The sequence below is a fragment of the Centroberyx gerrardi genome, chromosome 1, assembly GCF_048128805.1.
Source record: "Centroberyx gerrardi isolate f3 chromosome 1, fCenGer3.hap1.cur.20231027, whole genome shotgun sequence".
Lineage (NCBI taxonomy): Eukaryota > Metazoa > Chordata > Actinopteri > Beryciformes > Berycidae > Centroberyx > Centroberyx gerrardi.
In genome coordinates, this window is record NC_135997.1 from 25,426,332 (window position 1) to 25,450,768 (window position 24,437).

Genomic DNA, 24,437 nt, shown 5'->3' on the forward strand with positions numbered 1-24,437 from the left:
AGATCCACATAAGTCTTAATGAGAACTTTGGTGTAAGGTGTAAATGTAAGGGCAAATTCTAAGCATGTCTTCAAAGCCACTGTCTGAAACAGAAATACATACAGACAGGAGAGAGAAGAGTGAGGTGAGAGGTGCATGAAAATATAGATTATACTGGTTAAATGAGAGACACAAGGGAACCGTTCATTCTCATGCTGAACAGAACACAAGCCGACTCACGGTTTGAGGCTGATGAGTTCTCTGAAGTTCTCTGGTGCGTTGTTCCTGTTCCTCCTCTCGGCCTCACACTTCTCCCTGGTCCAGGTCATCTGGACCTTCTCTGGAGGAGGCTCCACCACCTCCTCTTCCTCATCAGAGTACAGACTGCCCATACGTACCAAGGAGTGCCTGTCCTTCACCAGCTGGGCCTGCAGGCGGCCGAGGGAATGTGATGAGACTGTATTTTCTATATACATTTTAGGCATTTAGCTGACTTATTCAGAGCAACTAGCAGTAAGAGAAGAATAGAGTTGAATAAGCCAAATTCCTGAATTGCATCACTACAAGCAACCAATACTGAAGAATGCAAAAGTCAAAACATGGGAATACAGTAGTATTGCTTAATGTCCCACTATTGTGTTTGTCAGTGATTTTAACAATTTTGGATTACATAACTGATTTTGCAGTAAATTGAGAGGAAGACTACTGGTTCATGCAGGTGACAGTTTAACATTAACACAACAGTAAATTGTAGCAACTTGTTTAACACCTTGTATCATTTTATTGACAGTTGGCTCCTGGCATTCAACATTATGAAATCGTCTGAGGAGCAATGATATGAGCCATTAGACATGTTAGAACAGTTTGCATCTTCACACATCAAGGATGTTATCAAAGCAGTCAGATCTGTGGTTGTGACAAATGAAATATCATAAGCCTAACTTGTGTGAATGCACTCTTGGCAAACAGTAATGTCAAACTACTACAATACAAACACTGTATATTAGACGATAGTGAGAGAACCAAGCCACTAATCTTTGATGCCGTACAGCCTGCGATTGCTCCACTGATAATGAACAGGAGATTTTGTGAACTTGAATGTTGATTTGAGTTTTCACACAAAGTGATAATTATTTTGCAGTAGTGACAACATAAATGAATGTACTTATACCCAGAGAAAATCAGCAGGGATCAGTGAAGGTTATTGTCTTTTCCAAGTATTATTATCATTATTATTATTATTATTAGTCACCCTTCCTGTGGAGTGGGCTAAGAGCAAAACTTTAAGTAAGGAATCAATATAGTATCACAAATACAAACACAAAGAGAGACACAAACATACCTCCCTGTCTCTCTCTGCACTGGACAGCCTCATTTGCCTCAACATCTGGGACCTCTGCTCCATCATTAGGGTTCGCTCATAGGTGTATGCTGAGATGTCACTGTCATGCTGAAACACCCCAACACCATTTTTAATGATTAATTTCACTGCAACACAAGCTTCTGTTAACATGGGCAAATGGACAGTAAAGCAATGAAAGAAAGTTAAAGTTGTTTTTTTTCTGTATGGATGGCTGAGTTTCCTCCTGCTTAGATTTAGATTTAGATTTTTCTTTGTTGTTGGTTTTTTGGCACATTGTACCAAAGAAACATGGTTGTTTAGTAAGGATATAGTCGGGATCTTTTCAGCAGTAGCTTCCAATCTTGTGTTAAATTCATTTTGAGTAAGACCTATTTGGCTTTTTCTAGCTTTTGTGCTTGTTCTGTATGAAAAGAACTTTCCTCACCATCTCCACCACTTCCACCTCAGCCTCTATTCTCAGCTGGTAAAGGAATGTGGCCAGATCTTTCTTCATCTGGATGCTGTTGTCATCCATCTGGGCCACAGTGAAGATGCGCATCTTGCACTTCCTCCAAACCTGAAACACAACCATGTGTAAAAGTACGGTATACCTTTTTAGTTCTGCAAGGATAAATAAAACCCAAATGGATATAAATACAATCACATACATAAAATGTACTTGACTCCAAAATGAGAATTGAAAAAAGTGGCACATACTCTTTTGATAACACAAAATTTTAAAAAAAATATGGTAATTTCAAGGACAGTATGTGAACTTTTTTTTTTTTAAAGCACAATCAAATTTTTAAAATTTGAGTTATCCACAAATTCATAATCTTTTAATGTTACTGTATGTGTGTGGTGTTATTTTTATGAACAACCTTTTTGGGTTAAATGTTTGAAAAGAAAGCATATTTCAGCTTGGTACTATAAGGTTCTATTTCCATTCTCCATTTGATCACAAAACTAAACTAACATAAAACTGTAAAAACAAATATGCCGTCTGTCCTCTCACTTTATGCTGTTTGAGCAGGAAGGGCAGCAGCATTAGCATTCCCCCATCATGGACGATCCACCACACATCGATGTTGCCGTCTGTGAAGCGTTCATGGTTACTGGGGTAGAAGGACACGTTCTTGGGCACCATCAGGGCCAGGTGGGCAGCTGTGGTGCAGCGTACTGTGTCTGGGTAGAGACGGACACACAGAGGCAGAGACAGTCACCTTAGACTGTTAACTTTACAATTTGAATTTAGCTAAATATGAAATAATAGTGAGTAGAGCATATTGCACCAGAGGAGCAAAGGAGGAGCGGAGTGCCAACATATAGTTATTTCTATTGAAAACTATTCCAGAAATTATTTGACCATCCAAATTTCAGATATATTCACACAGGCTCTTAGAGAGATTTACTTATGGATTTAAACTATGCTTTTTGGAACTTTCTCCATCCCATGGTACCTAAAAATACAGGTCTATTTTACCCTAGGGTTTGAAACATTAAACGTAAACAAAACTTCAAAATACATCTAAAATGTATGTTTAATTGTGACATGCTTTCAGTCCTTGTATTAAAAGCTCACACAAGACATTTCAGAGTGAAAAACTAGGTAGTCATTCCAATAAATACAATGTAATCAAAGCCAGTAATGGAGTAACCATATTTCAACAGGAGTGCCATCACTGATTAGGCCTTTAAACAAGTCCCATGTTATGTGGACAGCATTACAGAGAGCATCTTACTGATAAAAGTCTTCCATGCGCGAGGGTCCTCGCTCTGTCTCCAGCCGTACGGCCAGCCCATCACCACTGTGTTGTGCTTCATGCCCCCCAGGCCGCAGGACTGGATCAGATGGGCGATGCCCTCCCGCACCTTCGATGCCACCACCACCTGGCAGAAACCCTTCACCCGCTCAATCTCCATCATGTTCTTAATGGCCTGGCAGGAAGAAGGTCAAAGAAGATCAAGAACAGTTATGTAGTGACAAGACAAAAGCTGCGTAGACTGAACTTCAGTCCAAGATCACAATAATCATATAATATGTATAAACAATGATTTTAAAAGATCATTTTTATTTTATCAAAGAGGCCCTGTTTCTTTGTTACATCAGTCTGATATTACTTGTAATAATGTGTGCTTTGAATTTAGATCATAACAATTTATGTGGCCTTTAAATTTGGGCAAAATCTGTTCCACAAGTGAAAATGTGGGTAAACTGAATTAATATAGGTTTACCCTCCACTACCTCCCTGGATAGGCCTACAACACAAGCTTTAAATGATAACTATATACATACTGTAGGCTATGAATATAGGCTTACAGCCAAGTGAACCTATAAAACCTATAAATTAGTGGTTTGTTTCTCCAGTTATCATTGCATTAAGCATTGCGTTAATCCTAAAGGAATTTCAGTTGTTTTTCACCAGACACATCACATCCATCAGTCCTTTATTTTACCAAGTAGAGTACAATAGACAACTGTATAGTACAGTATACATGCCTTCCCAGTATCTACCTGTTCCGCCGCCTGCGTCTCCCCATAGCTTTCCAGGAAGTTGCCCTGGATGACAGAGCCCACGATGGTCAGACCTTTCCCTGCCTTCAGCTGCGAGGCAAAGGTCAGCAGCCGGGGATATTTCACATGGAGATCCTCATCCAGCTTCAACAGCACCAACAGCTGAGGTCTGCAGTGCACAGAGGGACGGACAGGCAACATGTTAAAGGCCCAATCCAAAACTGCACTTTGGCACCCCCTGTTGAAAGACTGCCACCCCAACATTGAGAAAAATATTTCAGAAAATCTCAACTGGATGCCACTCTTGAAAAGAAAAACAGATACGAGTGGATGCCTGTGGTTGTCTATCAAAAGAAGGTAAACTGATTAGTCATTGTCACTGGGGCGGAGAACGATAGATCAGTCTGTCTGTTTGTGTGTTTGTTTATTTGTTTGTTGGTTGGTTCATTCATCCATCACATGCAATCTCTCAGACACTGCTGCTTGGATTTTGATGGAACTTGGACCTTATCCTGAAGTATCAGTCTGCGTTGTTTACATTCTATTGATACATTGGTTGTATTCGTAGCTTGCCTCCCCGTGTGCTTAAAGCCATATGGTCGGACAACATTCAAGACCAAACTGGACCAACTACGATTTTAAATTGTCAAAACTCTCATTGGTATAGCTATTGCATCACCCTCGCAACCTGTTTAGAGCCACTCTGGGCTGTCTGCCAAAGGAGGAGTTTTGAAATGTTAATAATTGCAGCAAATGGTGTCAAGCTAACCGTCTTAACTTCCTAGCAGGCACGCTGCCACTCCACAACTGTGAAAATAACTCCTCCAGACCACAACTCCACAGCCGTTTTATTTACATTATAGCCAGAGGGTTTATTACGTTAACGTGTAACTGGCAATATTTTATTGAGGCTTACTCATCATCCCTTCATCAAATCAGCTATGTTAACCGCTGGTGAATCCGTCTCACATTGTGCGCTCTGTTGCAGTGCAATAGAACTGGACTGGAGTGCTATACTGTGTCGGTTGCATAGCAACAGCACCAGAGTCTGGAGGACTAGTTACTTTTGTTAGCAGAATAAAAACTTTAAGGGTTATCATGTCTTTCCATTACAAATATGAATGATATAATTGTTGATATCTCACAGTACATCACTCCTTATGGTGCGAAACACCAGCCATTTTTGACCTGGAACCTATTTTCCCGTCATTTTCCATCATACCAATTGATTCTGACCAAAATCTCAATGAGTGACTATAATTAAAGGTCAAAATTTATAATTTTGAAAGGCCTTAACTCCTACACCGTTAAGTCCGGCTGACACGAAATTGGCTGCACACATCCAGCTATCCTTACCAATTGCACTGATTGGCCTAATGGGGGCGCTATAATTAAAGGTCAAATTTTGAAACTCTGAAATGCCATAACTGCAACTCTATTGGTCCGATTTTGTTGAAAATTGGACGGATGATGCATTTTATTACTGACTGGCCAAGCATCATTCGCCTGCATCATTCGTGGGGGACGACATGTTTACTGTTGCCTTGTTTTGCCAGGGATAATTTAATCCTCTTCTTCCCTGTGTCCCCCTCTACTTCCTATATCATTGCATGGAGGAATGATGCATCTCACCACTGCTCCAGCATTTTCTAAATTAAACTGATTAGGGGGGCACCATATCATTCATTCATCATCCAGGTGTCACGCATGATTGGATTTTTCGATGAAACTATTTCCAAAATTACTGTGATTGGCACAAAAGGCATGGTGCAATTACAGGTCAAATAAACAAGGTGACATATTTGTTACTGGCCGTTACTGTTTGTTTGTGAGGAGACATTCAGAGCCTCTCCTGTAGGTGTAGTTGTACCTCCAGTTCTTGGTGTGCGGGGGTCCGACCTCGAGTCTAAGCAGGGCGTAGCGTGCACCGCTGAGGGACAAGCCTCTTATCCCGTCTCCCCACTCCTTTTCTGCTCTGTGTTTGTATGTGAGCAAAAGAGAGAGATAAGGCACAAAACAGAAAGAAGGCATACAGAAACGGAGACAGTGAAAAGTGATCACTTTTCACTGTCTCCGTTTTTCAAAAAATTGTGCAGCAACACAGAAGTAGTGCATCAGACTCCAGACATACCCCTGGTACTCAATGTACTTGTAGATCATCCCAGCGATGCACATGGCCACAATAGCGTAGTACCAGGAGGAGATGAACATGAGAGCCAGGCACATACTCATGCCCAGGAAGGACAACGCCCTGTGGGAGTGAAACATAAACCCAGAAATTACATTTTTTGTACACTAACACAAGTTGTTGTTGTTGGTTTGAACACCTGGGTCAGCTAGGAAAATCTGAGTGGGGAAAAGTAACAACACTCCCGCCTCATTCAAGATCTACTGAGGGAAACTTTGAGCAACAGCAATTGTCCTAACCCCCATGTGTTCCAAACAAACCTTCCCTGGATTAAAAAAAGATACAGCTACACCGTTCTTTAGTATGACTCCATTGAAAGTGCAAGCCTAGTGCATAAGAATAGGTCAAATCTATTGCAGGGGAGTCACTTGCCTGACACAATATCAAGGTTAGAAGATTCCTGTTACCTCAACGTTTAAACCACATGACAGTATTGTACATCACGTTGTTGTATATTATATAAAAGAGAGCAGAAGCAAGATTTAATTAATTTCACAGGGATAGAAATCAGGTGGCTCTTGAGAGCTTGTGGCTGTAGTTTTTCGTTTTGAAATAAACAACAACAAAAACAGACATTATTACAGTCATTTATGTTTAAGAATTTTCCAGTAACTTCAGTTCATTATCAGGAGACCCCACGGTTGAAAAAGTGTTATACCTCTGCATGCATTCCTCTCCACCCCTATAAACAGACTACGCATTGTTACACTTATACTCACCAGTGGTAATATCTGAACCTTGGCCTCCAGTTGGGTGTGCGTAACAGAGTCTGCACTGCACAGGCTAAGTTCACAAAGAGATAGCACATCAAGAAGAACCTGTTGACAAAGACAAAGAGAATTGTAACACCTTCAAAGTGCATGAATTCACAGTATTGCATTTGGCCTTTACCAAACGGGGCAATTAAGTGGAAAGGTAACTTCCATGGAAATGTAGGCAACATATCTTTCAGATGAGAATGTGTGGGTGTTGATGAATGTGCATGGTTCTGTATGCGTGCATGCGTGTATATGCATGTTTATACAAGTGTGTGTTTTTGTGTGTGTCTTCGTGGGTATGACTTAAGTCACTTTCAGGGACACACACCAGACTTAAGACCAGTTGATTGGGGACGGCTTGTGCAATTGGGGACAAAAGCTGTGTCCCCAATTGGTAAAAAGCTGATTTTTGGGTCAGCGGTTAAGGTTAGAGTAAGGGTTAGGTTTAGGCAAGTAGTGGTTATGGTTATGGTTAGGGTAAGTCTCCAGGAAATGAATGTAAGTCTATGTAAATACCCCAAAAGTGACTTAAGTAAGACTGTGTGTGTGTGTGTATGTGTGTGTGTATGTGTATGTGTATGTGTGAGAGCTCACATGGAAAGGATAGGTGCCACCATATCCAATGAGGCAATAAGGATACCCAGCTCAGCTATGAGTCCAGTCAGTAGCAGTGCCCATGTGGGCTCTCCATTGGCCTTACCATGACCGAACACCTGAGACAAGAAATACAGGACACTGTTCACTGACACAGCAGCAATACAATACATGAAGGAATGCAAATCACCTCTTATTTGGCATCAGATTCAAATGAGCAAAGACAAATATTACCAGGCACGAATATTACCAGCACAGCTTATGTGATGTGGAAGTTATGTTGAATATTCAAATTACCACAAATTCTGGAAATGATAAGATAAACAAACAACTGGGTAACTGTATTCTTTACTGTATGCCTGCCAAGACACTAGGAGCTGTTTTCGTATGGCAGTGAGGTTCTGTAAAATGGCAACATATTCACAACTGTAACCACATCAAAGAATAGGAGGTGGTGCAGTTAAACAGTGCACGATTGACAGGCGTATTGTCCCACCCTGAGGAAGGGAATGATGTTGTCCTTAGCGATAGCCTGTAGGAGACGTGGAGCCCCGGTGAGGGACTGCAGGCCCGCCCCCACCGTGGAGAAGAAGGAACCAATGACGATGACCCAAGGGGAGGGCCAGGAGAGAGTCCCCACCACCAGGTTTTTATTGACTGCGTCCCCGAACCTGCAAGTATGGACAAGAATGAAATGCCGAATGTTGGCTGCTGTGCAATGGAGTTAACCGAGTGTTTGTTGTCAGTTTTGATATGTTGTATGTGTGTCAGTTCTGATATGCTGTAATTCTGCCTATCCATCTGGGGTACGATAATAAACCAGCCTGACTTGTTTGTTGATAGTATGTTGTTAGTCATTTTGTTCAGTCAGTCAGTCAGTCAACATGTTATTCTGGAGAAGTATGCAAATCACTACAGCAGAGAGATATATGCCCTTCCAGATAATGGCTATTACATTCAAGTTATTTTGCATTCCAGTATTACATTTTAGTACTCTGTCAGTCCATCAGACAAGAGGTCACAAAGTATTTCAAAAATAGTAAAGAATACAGATAAACTTACTTGTCCCTCAGAACCACTCCTTCAATACATGCCCCAAACAGAACCACAGAACTGAAATCTGAATACAAGAGGTCAAGGAGCACAAGGTGTCACACAGCTATGTCAAATTTGCTTTCCTGTCCCGTTGGAAGAGGCAACCTTTCAACCTCTTATTGCAAGAAGTCAACAAACTAAGGATACAGACAAGTGAAGTAGTGGTAATGGCCAAGATAGTTCCCACAGGGATAGACTTCTGAGCATCTCGCAGATCACCAGATCTGTTGGAGCCTGCCATGATACCTACAAAGAGATGAGGAGAATTGATAGAAACCAATTAACACATCAAAACTGTTAAACTGTATCCCCTACTGACCAGACTGGAGAATAGTCTGAAGTCTATTCCCTATTTTGCTGTATACTGCATACCAATCTGTCAATTTTCCTGTTCGTAATGATGAAACGAGAGCATGATGGAAGCAAAAAGATGATTGCTCATACTTTAACGCTTCATATTGCACTGAAAATTAGCTAAGGAAAGGAAAGTTTGGAAAGTGGAAAGCATCCCCAGTTAACTCTGGAGCTTAAGCCAGCCATCTTATTACTGTGCAAAATAATCTCAGACATGAGCAGTCCCTCCAACTGGCTGTATATAAATATATATATAAAATTAATATAAAATAATAATATATAATATAAAATGTCAGTATATGCTACTAGTTAAAAACATTGCAAATGAATCACTCTAATTGCAAAGTAAGATTTATGCATGGCTGCTTTTTATATAGAATAATGAGAAACATCCAAATAAATTGAGAAATGAGGTTGCATGTTGTTTTCATTTGAATGCAACTCATTTTAAGACGTACTATATTTTTCAGCACTCCAGTTGCCGTCTTGTGTAAATCATATAATATTTCCCATATTCTTTGGTGTACTGATTTAGCAGGTTAACCAACAAATTTTTTACACTCCAGTTGTTGTCAAAATCATATTATATTAATGACATTTAAGTTCAATTAACCAAGTGTGGAAAAAAGTAGGTTTTTACTTGTGACATGGACTGAGGTTTGTGCTATAAGGTCTTGATAAGCCAGGGTTGCCAGGTTTGTTGAGGCTGTCATACCTGTGGCAGAGGGGAAGAAGATCCCCACAAGGAGGGTGAAGGACGTAGCGATGTCTGCCGACACGTACAGGCCAAAGCTCTCCATCGCTCCATGGACATCCACTGACGGAAGCCCCGCCTTCTCTAAGATCTCTGCTTTCTGCAGGTAGTCGCCCCACATGTTTTCTGACACAGAGGACAGACATGTAAAGCTTTAGAAACAAACGAATATTACAGAAGAGACACATGCATACACACAGGTATCAAGGTCCACTTGTGTTATTCATGAAGCAGCATATTACTTTAGTAGTTTTTTGGTGAAAAAAATGAAAAAAAGTTTATCATTCAGTATTTCAAATATACAGAGGGTTGAGTTTGTAAATGTAATTGTTATCAATCAAACTATCTTGCCAATTTTAATCCTTTAAAAAAGTCCTTTAAAAAATATTTTGTTATAATGCTGTGCTATCATTTTGTAATGTTTTTCAGTGGTGCATATCTCATTTTGCAACAAGAATCTACATTTATAAACACAGGCATACTGTACATTGACCAAGTATGGCTGTATTCACATACATACTGTAGATCTATAATATATACTCAGAACATGACAGGTGTAATCTTTATGCAAAGCCTATCCAACAAAATCCCATAGATAAGAATGGCCTGACGCTTCAAATGGGCCACGCCTACAAGGTGCGGTACAAGTGCAAAACCTATGTGCGAATCCCTATTCAGTTTGGGCAAAACAAAAAATCATGTAACATTTTCTGTGGTTGCCTTTTCTGTGTTGTAGTAATTTATGTGAAATGTATATGGTGTATGTGAATTGCTCTTAACCTTTTCAAGTCTGTCAAACAACTGCATGATCGTTATAACTGAATTATCTGGAAGTTGCAAAATGCTAACAAGCTAGCAACCTTCCGTGCAAACTCCGTTCCGTTCAAGAGGGGAGTCATGTTAGCATTTTCACACTTAAAGAGTAACTAAACCCCAGAGTTTTGGCTGAAGTGCCTCTACCCTGGAAATTCAAAAAACTAGAACGTGAAAAAAGTATCAACATGAGCAGGGCTGGGGGGGGGGGCTAAGACACGCCCAGTCACTCCTCCGTGCCCCCTCCCGCAGCCGTCGCGATCAGACAGCAGACGTAGGTTTTATAGGAGGGGGGGTTGGTGGGTGACGAAAGCTGGCACCATATATGTCACCTGGAACCACGATCAGCCAATAGCAAAATTCAATTGCAATAGCCGGGTTTCAACCAGTAGAGGGCAGTCGCTATGCATATTTATAACACAATATGTAGAATTCAAATACTTTGCACTAAAATGTCAAGATTTGGACCTGAATCCATCAACAACACTACTAAATACCCATATACATTGGATTTCAGCTGAAAAAAGTGGTTTGGGGGTTTAGCTACTCTTTAAAGAAAAAACATTTTAATTATCTTGCTGTTGTTTGACAGCCATGAAAAGGTAACGACAAATTATTTACACCATACACATTTCACATATATTATTAGAACACAGACAAAGCAACCACAGAAAATGTGTTTTTTTTAATAGGGTTTCGTACTTGTACCGCACTTTGTAGGCATGGCCTTTTTGCCGCGTCATCGCCATTCTTATCTATGGTGTATACTTCAATCACTACTCAATGGTCCATGTTAACATCTTTACCTCTAATAATACCACTGGCCAGTCCAGGGATGCCCTGTATCTCTGTCACATTGTTCTGGCTGAAGTAGTCGTCATCACAGTGAGTGCTGCTCAAGTTCCCCGGGTTAGTGCAGAAGTTCTTCCACAGCTGACTGGGCACGGTGTCATTGCCCTCCATTACAGTCTTAGCACACACATCAAAGAGATCTCTCACCAAAGTCCTGTTGCCCAGCATGCAGATCCTGAAGGAATAACATGGAAGAAAGTTGAAATAGTTATCTTTGTAGTCATTATCATTGCTGTCACCACCACATCACCATCATCATTATCTTCTTCTTCTTGTTCTTCCTCTTCTTTTTCATCATAACCAAAAAGTGATGCTTATGAAAAGAATGGCATGGAAAGAAAATATCTAATTATATATGAATGAAGTAAACAATCAGTGTTGTGGTCACCTAATTAGCGGCAGATACAATACAGAATGCTAACAATGAGAAACAAATGCAGAAAATGTGGATGTGTTATGTGCCTTCATGTGTCCCTCAGCATTTACCCAAACCACTGCAAAAGCAGCTCCCTCTCTCACCCATGACGAAACCAGTAATTACAGATTAAATTCTCTGTAATTCACCCAACTTCCTGTTTAAACTTCCTCTTAAACAAGTCTTCCATCAACTCTTCTTGATGGACTTACGGGAATTCTGGTGGGTGAGTGATGGATTTGATTGCCCCTGCATAGATGGAAACAATGGAGATGATGACGCAGGCCAGGAAGAGAGAGGCCAGCTTGTTGACATATTTCACTCCTACGAAGACGACGACAGCCATCAGGCTGAGGCAGATAGAGCCGTAGACTCTCATGTTGTTCAGCAGGGCGCTGTCACCCCCATGGGGGTCTGTGGCATGGAAGATGGCCGCCTGGGGGACCAGGTATTTCTGAGGAGACAAGAAATGACAATAGGACAATTACTGTATTTTGCTTGAATACAAATAGATATTGAATGTTAAATATGAGTGATATGTATAGTCTACTGTCTTACACTGTCCCTTTGCACTGTATCTGAGGTCCTGTTATCCCTTTGCCATGTATCAATACATGCTGTGATACTATGTAAGTAGCTGATATATCTCTGCACCAATTCCACTAAGACAAATTCTTGTAGATTTATTGTACATTGCAAAAAATATTCCAATATTAACTACAGTACAAAGGAAGTTAAGGATGTTTTGGAAGGAAGGAATTGTGTTAAGGAATCAGATTTATTTTCAAACTCCACTACCAGTCAAAACATGTTTTCATTATTTTTACTATTTTTCACATTTTAGAATAATAGTAAAGACATCAAAACTATGAAATAACACAAATGGAATTATGCAGTGACCAAAAAATAAATGTATGTAAATAAATAAATGTGGTAAATAAATCAAAATTATCTTATATTTTAGATTCTTTAAAGTAGCCACCCTTTGCCTTGATGGAAAGGCAAAGACTGTGGGAAGAAATTCATACATAGGCATCAACTTCAATCATCAAATTTATATTTGTCTAAGAAACAAATTTCAAGCATTTAAGCAGTAGCCTTTAGATCAAAATGGCTTCAAAATCATGACAAACAGACTACATTCAATCAGGTGTGTCCGAACTTTTGACTGGTAGTGTATATGTACAGTATATGAATGTCAATTTTAACAAACTGACCAAGAAGATTTCGATGGCCCCCAGTATGTACATGGCAGCAGCAAAGGTGGTGCCCAAGTAGAAGCACAGCCCCACAGCTCCTCCAAACTCTGGACCCAGGGAGCGCGAGATCATGAAGTACGCTCCTCCAGCTACAACACATGACATGAAGTATTATTGATGGCAGTACAAGTGAAGCCACTTTGTTAAGGCATGCACTGCAAACAACAGTAGCTTACTGCTGCCCCCAAGAGGAAATGTGCGGGAAATATACATTTTGGGTGTTATTTCACAGAAAAAGAAGATACAAGCAGATCAAAGGTCCGGCAACTAGTTGTTTGAGAAGCAGTTTTATGTTGCAGTAATGCCTCTTCAGTTCAGGACTATTTGGCAAAGAATAGGCTACAGTGGTCAGTGCAGCACTAATGAAGAATAGATGCAGGGCAAATGTATGATGGGGGAGTTTCACAATTGCTACTACAATGTTGAAACATTTCTGTCTGTAATCTCATGGTTTCAAGTACGTAGTGTGTAATTACCTGGAACAACACCATTAGTAGCAATGGCACTCATTGATATGGCTGTGAGCATCGTCTACAAAGGAAGATGGAAAATGTGATATTAATGGAAAAGGATGATGCGATCACACACAGAGACGTCATGGCAACTTCCGGGTGCTACGTTAATATCCTCTGACCAAAACAACAGCAGGCAGGCACAGCTTCCATCTAGCAGAACATAATCCATTTGGTGGACACTTATGCAAAGCACAATACACTTTTAGCATGGGTGGTCTAGGAGAGAATCAAATCCCTAACCCTTACAATAATTAACTTTCTCTCACCATTGAGCTATACAGGACCACAATGTTTGTTATGTGAGATTTAGGTCATAGGATCATACTTAAATAATTGTTACTGCCTTATCCAGCCTTATGTGTCAGGCTAAATTGTATGTGGGTTCTATTGACTGGTTGGCAATATGAGCTGGCTTGTGACCCAGATTCATGGTGGAAAGAACTCAATGTGAAATGGTGTGTATATGTGTATGCGTGTGTGTGTGTGTGTCTGGGTGAATGTGTGTGTGCATACTAACACACGAGCAGCACATGAGGACAATTAGGAAAGACTGTACGATGCCGGCCGTCCCAACGATCCACGTCAGTCGGAGGAAGAGAATGACACCGAAGATGTTCTGGAGACAGGGCAAGTAGACTCCCATCAGGGTGCCCATGTTGGGAGACTGAGAGAGAGAGACAGAGAGTATTGAGCATGACATTTCAGCAAACAAATGTATTGATCATTAAATATTGATTGATGTACTTTTTAAAGGTCATTCAGTCATGCCATCAGCTCTTTGCTTGTATCAAGGTCTTACATCGCCACAGCCTGACTGTAGTAGGCACAAAGGCATAAACAATCAATCAGTAAGTCCTAATACACTAACTGGATACTAGAGTTTAGACATGGTGAAAAACAGTGAGTGTTCCTTTGTCCTGCCCTGACCCCTGACCCCTGACCTTGGGGGCCTTCCTTCGTGAGGCCTCGGCGCTCTCCTCCTCCTCATGCTCCTTGGCTCCCTGGGTGATGTTGGTGTAGTTGACCAAGCGGCTGAGCAGAGATGACACCTTGGGGCGTATGTCCAGCTCTTCCTGGAGGAAGGGAAGAGGTAAAGTTGCATTAATGAAATTATTCATTTAATACACAAGAAGAAGAAGAATATTGCATTGTAAAATTTGTCTATTATGATCATTTATTAGTAGTAGCAATAATAATAGTACTAGTAGTAGTGGTAGTAGTAGTAGCAGTAGTAGTAGTAGTAGTAGTAATGGTGGTGATGGTAGAAGTAGAAGTATTGCAATAATTATCCAATTATACTGTATTATCATACCCTATTTAGATTGTTTAGTGTCATTTCATAGTATGTATGTTTTTGCATGCTGTTCTGTTGCCCACCTAATTCAGGATCCTGATGAAGGCCTACTGAACTGAACTGAACTGAACTGAACTGAACTAAACTAAACTAAACTGAACTGAACTGAACTGAACTGAACTGAACAATGGTAGTGTACATCTGGGTTGTTATTGTGAAAATTCAGCCAAAATACAGAATGCACATGTATTATTCCAATGCCCCAGCACAGTCCAACCACCACTGTGAATGTAAACAACCTCTCTGTCAAAAACCAGAGAACCAACACTAAACTGTGGTGTCGTCCAAATGAACCACATGGAACTTCTCTACTGGGCATGACTGGTAAATACAGGATTTATCTGAACATTCACATCCAAATGTGAATGTTCAGATAAATACAAAATGCTTCATTATTATAGTGGTGCTAATAATTGTCAGACAGAAAATGTACCCGTATTCCAGGAAGATTACCCTGACTACATTGGTTCATCTCTCTCATATGACATGGAGTTCTCACATAGTAAAATTAACAGACCTCAAACAAGGCCAGGTTCCTGTCATAGAAGTCACTTTTCTTAGCAGCATCTGCACTGTTGAGAAATGGACTGTCTTCTTTATGATTCCCATGTCCTGTCAGGGTGTAGAGAGAAAGAGGGAGAGAATTAATGGAGGACAAATATAGATAACAAATAAAAATGAATAAACAAAGATAATACCAACTGCTTTTTCAAACCAGGAATTTGAACTAGGGTCAGACCAATATATAATTTAGCCGAAATAACGGGCAAATATTGGCCTTTCAATAAAGATTGGTTATTGGCCAGTCGGTGTTGCACACCGCTGATATGATAGAGGTGAGGACAAGATTTTACTAAACCAGCTTCAGGGGTGGCAGTCTGTAAAACCTGCAATGAAATCTGCCTCAACCTCTCTTAAATTGCTCACCTTACTGAATTTCATGAGTATGGGTTTTAATGGAGAGTTTTAGCTCCCCATGGTTTAAATGGCTTTTTCACACTGCAAAGAATTCTGGTAGAAGCATTGAATCCTTGCAATTTTTTGAATTTTTTGGCATGAAAATGGTCACATTTAAATATAGAATATTGGCACAAAATATCAGCTACTGGCAGCTTCAGTCTGAAAATATACTGAGTATCGGCTTTCAAAAACCCATATCGGTCGAACCCTAATTTGAACACGTAACACAATAATTAACATTATTGAACACTGATTCAACACTGACATTTGACAGGTATGTAAAATAACAATTCATGCTTTTAACTATTTACAACCATACAACTATACCGTACAACTACTGTATAACAAGCTTCAAATCTTACACATAAAACTCAGATATAGTCATACATTTAATTGTATAGTCATTCATTTAATTTAATTCTTCCAATCAATCAATTATGAAACAAAAAATGTATGCAATCATATAATTGACTGTGGAATGCTAACATAACACATAACCAGAATCATATAATTGCTTTATTTCATTTTACACTAGTACTTGGTGAAATACAGTAATTGGCATTTTGATCCAGGATTGAGCCTTTTTATATCCATGATTGGCTAAAGTGAACAAATTGGCTTTAAAACAGTACAGTAGCGGATCTTTTATTTTGACACCCTCTCCTGGCAGCATGTTACACCCCTCCATCTCAGTGTCACAGATGACACTGATGTTACATAAATTTCTTATGAAAGATGACAGTGATGAACCATCACTGATGAATGTGCAATAAAGCGGTTATGTAGGTCTTACTCAGGCATGATGAATGTGTTATGATGAACTGGGTTTCAAATAATGAGTTATCCATTTGGATTCAAACCAAATAAGATGATTTGTTGGAAAGAAAAGTATTTGTAGATTTGAAATAAAAAGAAAATATTTCACTTGGTCTGGTCATAGCAATCAAATATAAACAGGGCCAATTAAGACAGTCTAAAGATAGCTAGGTTTGCTGATTTTAGAGAAAATTCAGTTGTCTGATTAATATTGAAGTTTTTAAAGCCTGTCCAAGTCTAACTGTATGACATTATTCTGCGATTAATAGTAAAAGTGGAGGAAATTGCAATCAAGATGAAAGCATTACATTGACCAACTGGCCACACCTCAGCAGTTCAGCATCTCAGAGTGATAGAGAGTAATTAATACAACAAACTACGAAAAGAATAACATGAAATTCTATGGCATTTACAATTTCTCCATGACATTTTTGACAAGTTATTCAGTCAACATTTAACAGTCACTGTTTACCCAGCACCAAAAATAATAATCAAAGCACCTTAATCTCTCATGTAGCATTAATCTTTATAAAGCAACTTCATGTAGTGAAACATCCTCCTTGCCAAAGCAGCACCAAGCATGTTAAAGCAACCAAGCAAAGTCAAGGTGACAAACAAGCGTATAATCAGATTTCATTCTCATTAAACTTCTGCTTTTCAAGAAAAGAATCAAGCAGAGACAAGCACAGTGCCTGGGGCAAATGCTGCACGCAAACTCCATCACACACATATACACACTCACTGGCTTGCACACACCTCATTACCTAGAAATCCGGAGAGGATCTGATCTTTGGGTTATTAGAGCATGTAAAGTTTAACAGTAGCATCTCACAACCCAAATTAATCCTGCAACAAAAAACTCTGTCAACTAACTAACTGGGCATGAAATGAAATACCCGGAGATGCTCTGTTCTATTCTCGACGAACCAGCTTTGTTGCGAGCGGATTGGTTCAGATTCCCCCGCTGGTCTTCACTCACCTGTGTCCCGTGTCCCAGTGCCATTGGTGCTGCTGTGGGTAAGCATAGCTCTAGTCTGTGTGCAGGCAGCAGCAGTGTAGTCTGCGCTCTGGCTCTGGGGAATAGTCAATCACCATCCAGGATGCCCGGTCACCCAGGGCGAGCACTCACCCAGGGGCCTGGTCTAGCACATGGTGCGCTGCGAGGGGGGGGGGGGGGGGGGGGGGGGGGGGGGGTGCTGGTGTGGGCACCCACACACACACTATGGCACAATGGCACAATGAGGCACATGTCTGCTCATGGGTGATCTGAGGGGCTAGGGTTGGGGTGTATTCAATAGAGAAGTATTTCACATCTGTGTACCTACAGTGTATTGATATTCAGTCTTCATTCACCGCAGCAATAGATGTAGGCCTACATGCTCATATGTCATACAGTAAGCAGCAAATCAGTCAGTCATTTGGGTATGAAACCATCACTCTCAAATCCTCTTCAAAGCCATTCTTCCAATACCTACTGTAATAGTGAGTGATCGAACTGTTTGAAAGGACTTATATATACGATTTTGAGAGATATGAAGTGATGTTTCATTTCTCCACTTTCTCCACTTGCACAAAACAAGCATTGTTCAAAACTGGCAAAGGGATACACACATTTCTCAGATGCAAAAAATGTAAAAGATGCAAAAAGATGTATTGAATAGTGATCAATGACAAAAGGCTTCTAAAAATCCTTAACCTCCCCTTTAACTTCTGAAAATGAGGTGATCGCTCGGGGGATGAAGGCAAAATTCCTATTGGTGTGACTGCTCAAACCCTGACAACTGCACAACAGGAGTGCAGTGATGCCATGGAAGAGATGAGAGTAAAAACCATGTAAATGCTGTCCTCTAGTGTCGGCTTGCTGTCAGTGGCATGAGATGAGAGATGAACATCTGAGTTTGAAGCACCAGACAGTGCAGGGAAGTCATTGCTGCTGTGCAGTGGTGATACAGCAGGCATTTTTTGGGGCAATGTTGATGGACAATGCTCCCAGCAACAGCCAAGGAAATGAGTCATAGGGGTAAATCTGTTCAAATGTTTCCTGGCAAGTCTGACTCTTTTGGCACTGTTGCTCCAAACGTTGTCCTCTGTATCACTGTCTTAATGCTAAAACCTAAGATGGTTTAGCTTCCCACTCTCTCTCTGTACTTCTGTCGGAAAGGCAGAGTAGAACTCACTTCACCACCGGGCTGAAGGGATGGAGGGGGTCTCCTGTTAATAACCTCACATTGGACATCTAATTAAAGAGATTAGAGATTAACTGGCCTGTTATGAAGGCACACAGACTCCTGCAGTGAGCACAGAGCAGCACAGAGGCTTTACAGCGACATGTCCCGACAAGCCACCGGTGCCTCCGCCAAAACACCTCACCACCATAAGATCAAAGACGGTCAGTGATGTGAGACAGACAAATGTGCAGCAGGGTGAAGTCATCACAGGTGAGAGCTTCAGCAGAGGTACACGTGGCTTTTAGTTTCAGGATTTGTTTTCTGGAGGTTTCTCAACAAATAAGCCTAATAAAGCTTTGGTGGTGAATATTACATCTTATATTGACCATGTGGGAAATGAAAGGATCATGTGTTTAACATCTTCTGAGGTTACCTGAACTTATGCTGTTTTTGTCCTTTTTCACTCAAATAAAAAAAATCAGAATACTGTGTGATCATTAGCCTGTTTTTGTAGCATCTTTGTCCAGTTAGAAACGATTTGAGTTATTCATAGTTGCCATATGGCATAATGCTAACACCGGCAGCAGCTCTCATTTCCAAGCTTCAAACACAACAATGAAATTACCACATTTGGCTGCCATGATCTTTCCATGGTAGCCCCACTCAAACACAGAATAAAGGAAAAGTCAAATCCAAAGCAAATGTTTCAACAGACTGCCAGGTGTCGAGGCTTGGGAACTTTAGCCTTAGGGGTGTCATTTGTTGTGTGTTTACAACTAGATCAATACCTGGATGAGTTGTTAGGTTGTCGTGTCATTACAAAGGTCAAAGGACATGACTTCTAAATGAGATCAGGCTGTTGTCTACGTGTAATTCTTGGCCTTCACAGGGAAAAACATCTCTTTCTACTGTTCTTTTTGAAACCAGAGATTCACAGAGAGCTTGCTCACAATCATGCTTCCACTCAGGGCAAAACTACAATAACCCAATGAATATGATATATGGTTTGCCACCAGGTGCAAAACCTTCCTGAAAATAGCTCCTGCTTACAATTCTTCCAGGACAAAAGACTTTGTGAATCAGCCATTAAATGACACAGTATCCCTCCAAACATCTGTCATTGCCTTCCTCCATCTAGATTGCACAATATACTTGGATGTTTTATTTATAATATACAGAGGCTGTGTTATTAATAAGCGACATTTGAAATGGTGGACATTTTCAAAACAACGAATGTTCGAGAGTGAAAGAAACTTCAATGTGTCAGCGTGTTCTAAAGCCGATTAGACATGGAAAACAATATCTCTCTCCATTAGCTCCTTAGGGTTTGAAAGCCTCTTTGCTAAACTTCCTCTTTAATGAACATTTAAGACTTAACATTGTGAGGCAGAGAAGTCATGCAGCTTAGCCCACTCTACTTCGTGTGGCTGGCTGGCATCAGTGTTCTACTGATTAGTGGCGTTCAGAGGTGGTGTGTGTGTGCATGTGTGTGTGTATGCGTGAGAAAGAGAGTGGAGAGTGTGTGTGTGTGTGTGTGTGTGTGTAAATGTATATGTGCAAATCGTTCTCTATTTTCTTCTTTTTCCTCTTCTTCCCACCGGCTCCCCCTCTCTCTGTTTTGATACACAATAATGTATGCCTTAATGTAAAAGTTATAGCTGGGTGTGACTGTGCATTTACAAGACCAACCTGGATGAACCTCATCAATGTGCAAACATGATTCAAAGGAACCAAAACTGGACCAAAGGAGTTCAAATGGATGCTGAGTTGTCTCTTAGACAGGTAAGCACAATTTACGTTTATGTTTATGTTTACGTTTAAGTTAAACCAGCCGATTTGCTGAGAAATTAGGAATTGAGGATTTTGATTTGGTGTAGTTTTGATGTCTTCTGTAGTCTGTTCTGTAAATATATTTACAGAGCAGAGTTACCTAACACAGTGGATAGGGGAGAGATAACATTATCGCTCTATCAATTTCAATGTGGACTTCATTCTTCTTGCTAAGCCCATTGATTTAAACACAACTCATACAAGACCTTGCAGACAGTTACCAAAGTCATTGCCTGAGAGTAAAAACAAAGCTGTTTAAAGAAATAAAGTAACACTTTAGTCCACACTAATGAAATATGGTTTCAGATCAACAGTCTTTGATAGTGTTTCGAACTGTAAGGGGTCTACTGACCTGTGGTGATGTGACTCTAGATCACGCATCTCACGACTCACAACTATTATTATTATTTGCATGGAACAGCAGTCTTGTCAGGTGTGACATAGCAGTGAAATGATAGAGATGTGTGAAAAGCAAAATAATATTTTCCTTTTCAAAAGTTAAATCTAGCTTTGCCAAAAGTTGTTGTGCTTCCTTTCAGTCTTCTCTCTTCCCTTTCCTGTGGCGAATGAAATGTATTTCTGCTGTAGCAATTGGCCATCGTTAGCTGTAATGGTTCTGTTTATGGAACAGAATCTGAACAGGGCAGAGGAATGCTAACCTGCTGTGCCAGGGTGCAAAGCATTAGTTTGATGTTTGCTAATGATGGGGAAAGGACAGCAGCGCAGCCTGGTTACCTCAGGGGGTAAAGGTGGGAGGGAAGAGGTGCACCATACAGTAGACTGTAGAAAAGACACAAATTAACTAAAACGGGGGTTAATGGAGCACAACTAATGACTAAACTAACCCAAGTTTTTCACTCTGGAGTCAGTCTGTGTAGGGCTGCACATGAGGGTTGTGGGTATCTGCAGAGCCTCTTTGCATACTGTAGGTTATGTGCACCTCCTGCACATTGGCCTTGCACACAACCCACAGATATGAATGTTTGCCAGTGGTTGTCTATTATAAAAAGGTAAACTGATTGGTCAGTTTTGTGTGCATTCTTCTCAACTGAACAGAGACTAACAATTAACGTTACCATGTGCACATCTCTGCATGATCCATGTTACGACATGCTGTCTACAATGCTAACAACATGGATCATGCAGAGATGTAAACAAGGTGTTTATTGTTCATTCCCCGAGCCACACAACTTCACAGAAGACCTCTGCAATATTTCAAAGTGCTTTTTAAAAGTCAAACTGGGTTATGCTTGAGAATCCACTCCACCTGACAATATATTACAATACCAGCATCACTGAATTCCTAGTGGTCTGGGCCTATAGTCATCAAGTCTGCAGAGGGAGGAAAAGTACTGAATTTACTCAAGTCGAAGTACTGCTACCTCAGTTCAAGTCTGACTGAAAGAACTTGCCTAGAAATTTAAGAAAGAGAAAGAGTAGCTCCCTTAAAAAATATTGTACATGTTCCAAAATCGCACTCCCTAACCATTTACCAGTTTTGGCATGGTCCTTCAGATTATCTACAAGGACCATTATCAGCCCAAGCTGTGGGGATGAGTCCACTATCGCTCATATCAACAAAGTTATAGTATCAGGTATGTCAGGTAAAGTCCAGAGGGATGGTTTGTGAATTCCAGATCTCATTCTACTCACTACTTTTATGTCTGAAAATAAAACTCACTCAAGTAAGAGTAGTGAATATAAAAAAATAAATAAATAAAATGTAAGTACAGACTATTAAAAACACTATGAAAAGTAGCATCACTCTAAAAATGTAAGGGCAGTAACTAGAGTAGATGAAACTCATTACTCCTTCCTGGATCAGCACTACTGAGAAGTCTTATGCACCTGAGCTCTGGTGTCTTTCAGCAGAAACTAATACACTGTAGCACTTTCAGGGGATATTGTTGCCTGGGTGAAGAATGCGGAAAACACACAAGCATGCTAGCTTGTTCTTTAAAGGCCCCGATGCAAGGAAACATTTTTAGGCAAGGTAGATGCTCGATTCTGCCCACAATTATGACCAACAATATTTTTCCCATGTGTCACGACCTTAAAGTACTGCAGCACTGAACTTTTCCAATGTGTTTCACAACCCCAACAAGCTAAAAGCATATTAATTCCGTAGCTGTCACTGAGGGAGGGACGAGGGAGTATAGCTCACAAACAAGATACTGTGGGATCCAGCTGGGACTAAATTTGAAAATACACCCAGGAAAACCACAGCATAAAAATCATTTGTGTATGGATGCTTAACCCTTTGCTGCTTATGATTTGATGTGTGTTATGTGTTGTGCACTGACATCTGGTTTGTGTCCAAGGTGAGGCAAAAAACAACTGTAGATAATAGATATTCTATTCTATTCTATTCTATTCTATTCTATTCTTTATGGGTTTAATGAGAATTCCCTAAGTAAATGGGACTAAACTAAGAAGGCACCAATGAGGTGTGATGAGGTTTCTCCTCAGGATAGCTGGCCTTACTCTCCATGACAATGAATGGACGGATGCACCATAGGGATGCAGCTATTATACAAAATGACTTGTTATTCCAACGAGTGGTGTGTTGACACTTATTTGGTTTGGTAGCTAACTAAATATTTGTTGTGCAGAAATATCTTGGCCTTGAGACAGCATTATCTTGCTGGGGAGCCACAATGACCTTTCCAGAGAGCATCAACATAGTATCAACTAATGTGTGTTGTTTTTTTTTTACCAGACAGACTGGTAAATGGTTCTGCTCATTATCCTTTACACTTCACATTGCAATGAGATAAAATCTTTCCGGCTTTTTCTGTCATTGGTCTCAGGGTTCAAATTAGCCATTCAGCTGTCTACATAGAGCCTCGCTTTAGAGATCGCCCAGTCCCAAATACAGTCATAATCAGCTGTCTTGTGTGTGAGTGTGTGTATTTGTGTGTGTGTGTGTGTGTGTGTGTGTGTGTGTGTGTGTGGCTATCTGTTCTAACTCTGTCATCAGCTCCACATTTCTGCTCTGCTACAGTGTGTTTATCTGTCCGGGGCTAACTCTATCGGAGTGGCATGTCGGACAGAATGACAGGAATGGACACCCTATTCTCCTGAAGCTAGGGAAGGAAAACAAAGCAGCATTCTCCAAATGATACACCCATTACATCAGATTCCCAGGAACCTGTTGTTTAGTTTGAAGCCGACAGCAGATGACAAATGCACACCATATGACCTTTATTTGCCCAGGCAATGTGAACTGAGAACACATGCAGTTTTATGCAGCGATACCCTTGTTACAACTGTTAATGTAAAAACATCTTATTAATAATAACAAAGGATTAACATAATAACTATTTACAGTGAATAGTGTAATAATCCTGTTAATGTAATACATTTTCCATTCATGTAATAAAAGTTAAGAACTTTCCTTGTATCACTTATTACATTGTTGGGTTTCATTACATTACTGAGAAGGCTGAAATTTTCTGTTGAAAAATGAAATAACTGAACTGATAATGTTATAATAGTGACTGTCAGCCAGTCAAAAATTTATGTATTAACCATGGTGCTACATCTGAAAAAGGGATGAATATGTATGGAAGAGGTCTTTGGTTGTCATTGTTAGTGGCTTATATGTAAAACATGTCAGCCGTAAAACCCAATAATGCAATATTATGGATTGCATTATTGCAATTATTGCATTATTAATATAATGCAATAATTATTACGTTCTCACAGAAAAACTCACAGGAGATACTTAATGTTAACTGTAGGTAACCTTTATTACATTAACGGGAAATGTATTATGTTCACAGAAACTAAGACTATTCGCTGCAAATTGTTATTATGTTCATGGCTTATTAAGTTAATGGGACTTTATTACATTAACAGTTGCTTCACATTAAT

General features: G+C 40.2%; 1 protein-coding gene across 1 annotated transcript in view; it reads right to left on the reverse strand.

Annotated features, from left to right (window-relative positions):
- Window positions 1–24,437, reverse strand: part of slc12a4 (solute carrier family 12 member 4) — a 29,750-nt gene that overhangs the window by 1,769 nt on the left and 3,544 nt on the right. Inside the window, exons 2-22 of the mRNA XM_071894343.2 lie at window positions 15,305–15,399; window positions 14,375–14,506; window positions 13,951–14,097; window positions 13,395–13,449; window positions 12,877–13,007; window positions 11,872–12,113; window positions 11,199–11,419; window positions 9,541–9,705; window positions 8,619–8,717; window positions 8,439–8,496; window positions 7,873–8,047; window positions 7,377–7,495; window positions 6,744–6,842; window positions 5,968–6,087; window positions 5,707–5,811; window positions 3,837–4,005; window positions 3,064–3,259; window positions 2,337–2,506; window positions 1,767–1,898; window positions 1,322–1,429; window positions 220–407 (exon numbers count right to left, since the gene is read on the reverse strand). Coding sequence (XP_071750444.1) covers window positions 220–407; window positions 1,322–1,429; window positions 1,767–1,898; window positions 2,337–2,506; window positions 3,064–3,259; window positions 3,837–4,005; window positions 5,707–5,811; window positions 5,968–6,087; window positions 6,744–6,842; window positions 7,377–7,495; window positions 7,873–8,047; window positions 8,439–8,496; window positions 8,619–8,717; window positions 9,541–9,705; window positions 11,199–11,419; window positions 11,872–12,113; window positions 12,877–13,007; window positions 13,395–13,449; window positions 13,951–14,097; window positions 14,375–14,506; window positions 15,305–15,399 — 2,926 coding nt within the window. The remainder of the gene's footprint in view (window positions 1–219; window positions 408–1,321; window positions 1,430–1,766; window positions 1,899–2,336; window positions 2,507–3,063; window positions 3,260–3,836; window positions 4,006–5,706; window positions 5,812–5,967; window positions 6,088–6,743; window positions 6,843–7,376; window positions 7,496–7,872; window positions 8,048–8,438; window positions 8,497–8,618; window positions 8,718–9,540; window positions 9,706–11,198; window positions 11,420–11,871; window positions 12,114–12,876; window positions 13,008–13,394; window positions 13,450–13,950; window positions 14,098–14,374; window positions 14,507–15,304; window positions 15,400–24,437) is intronic.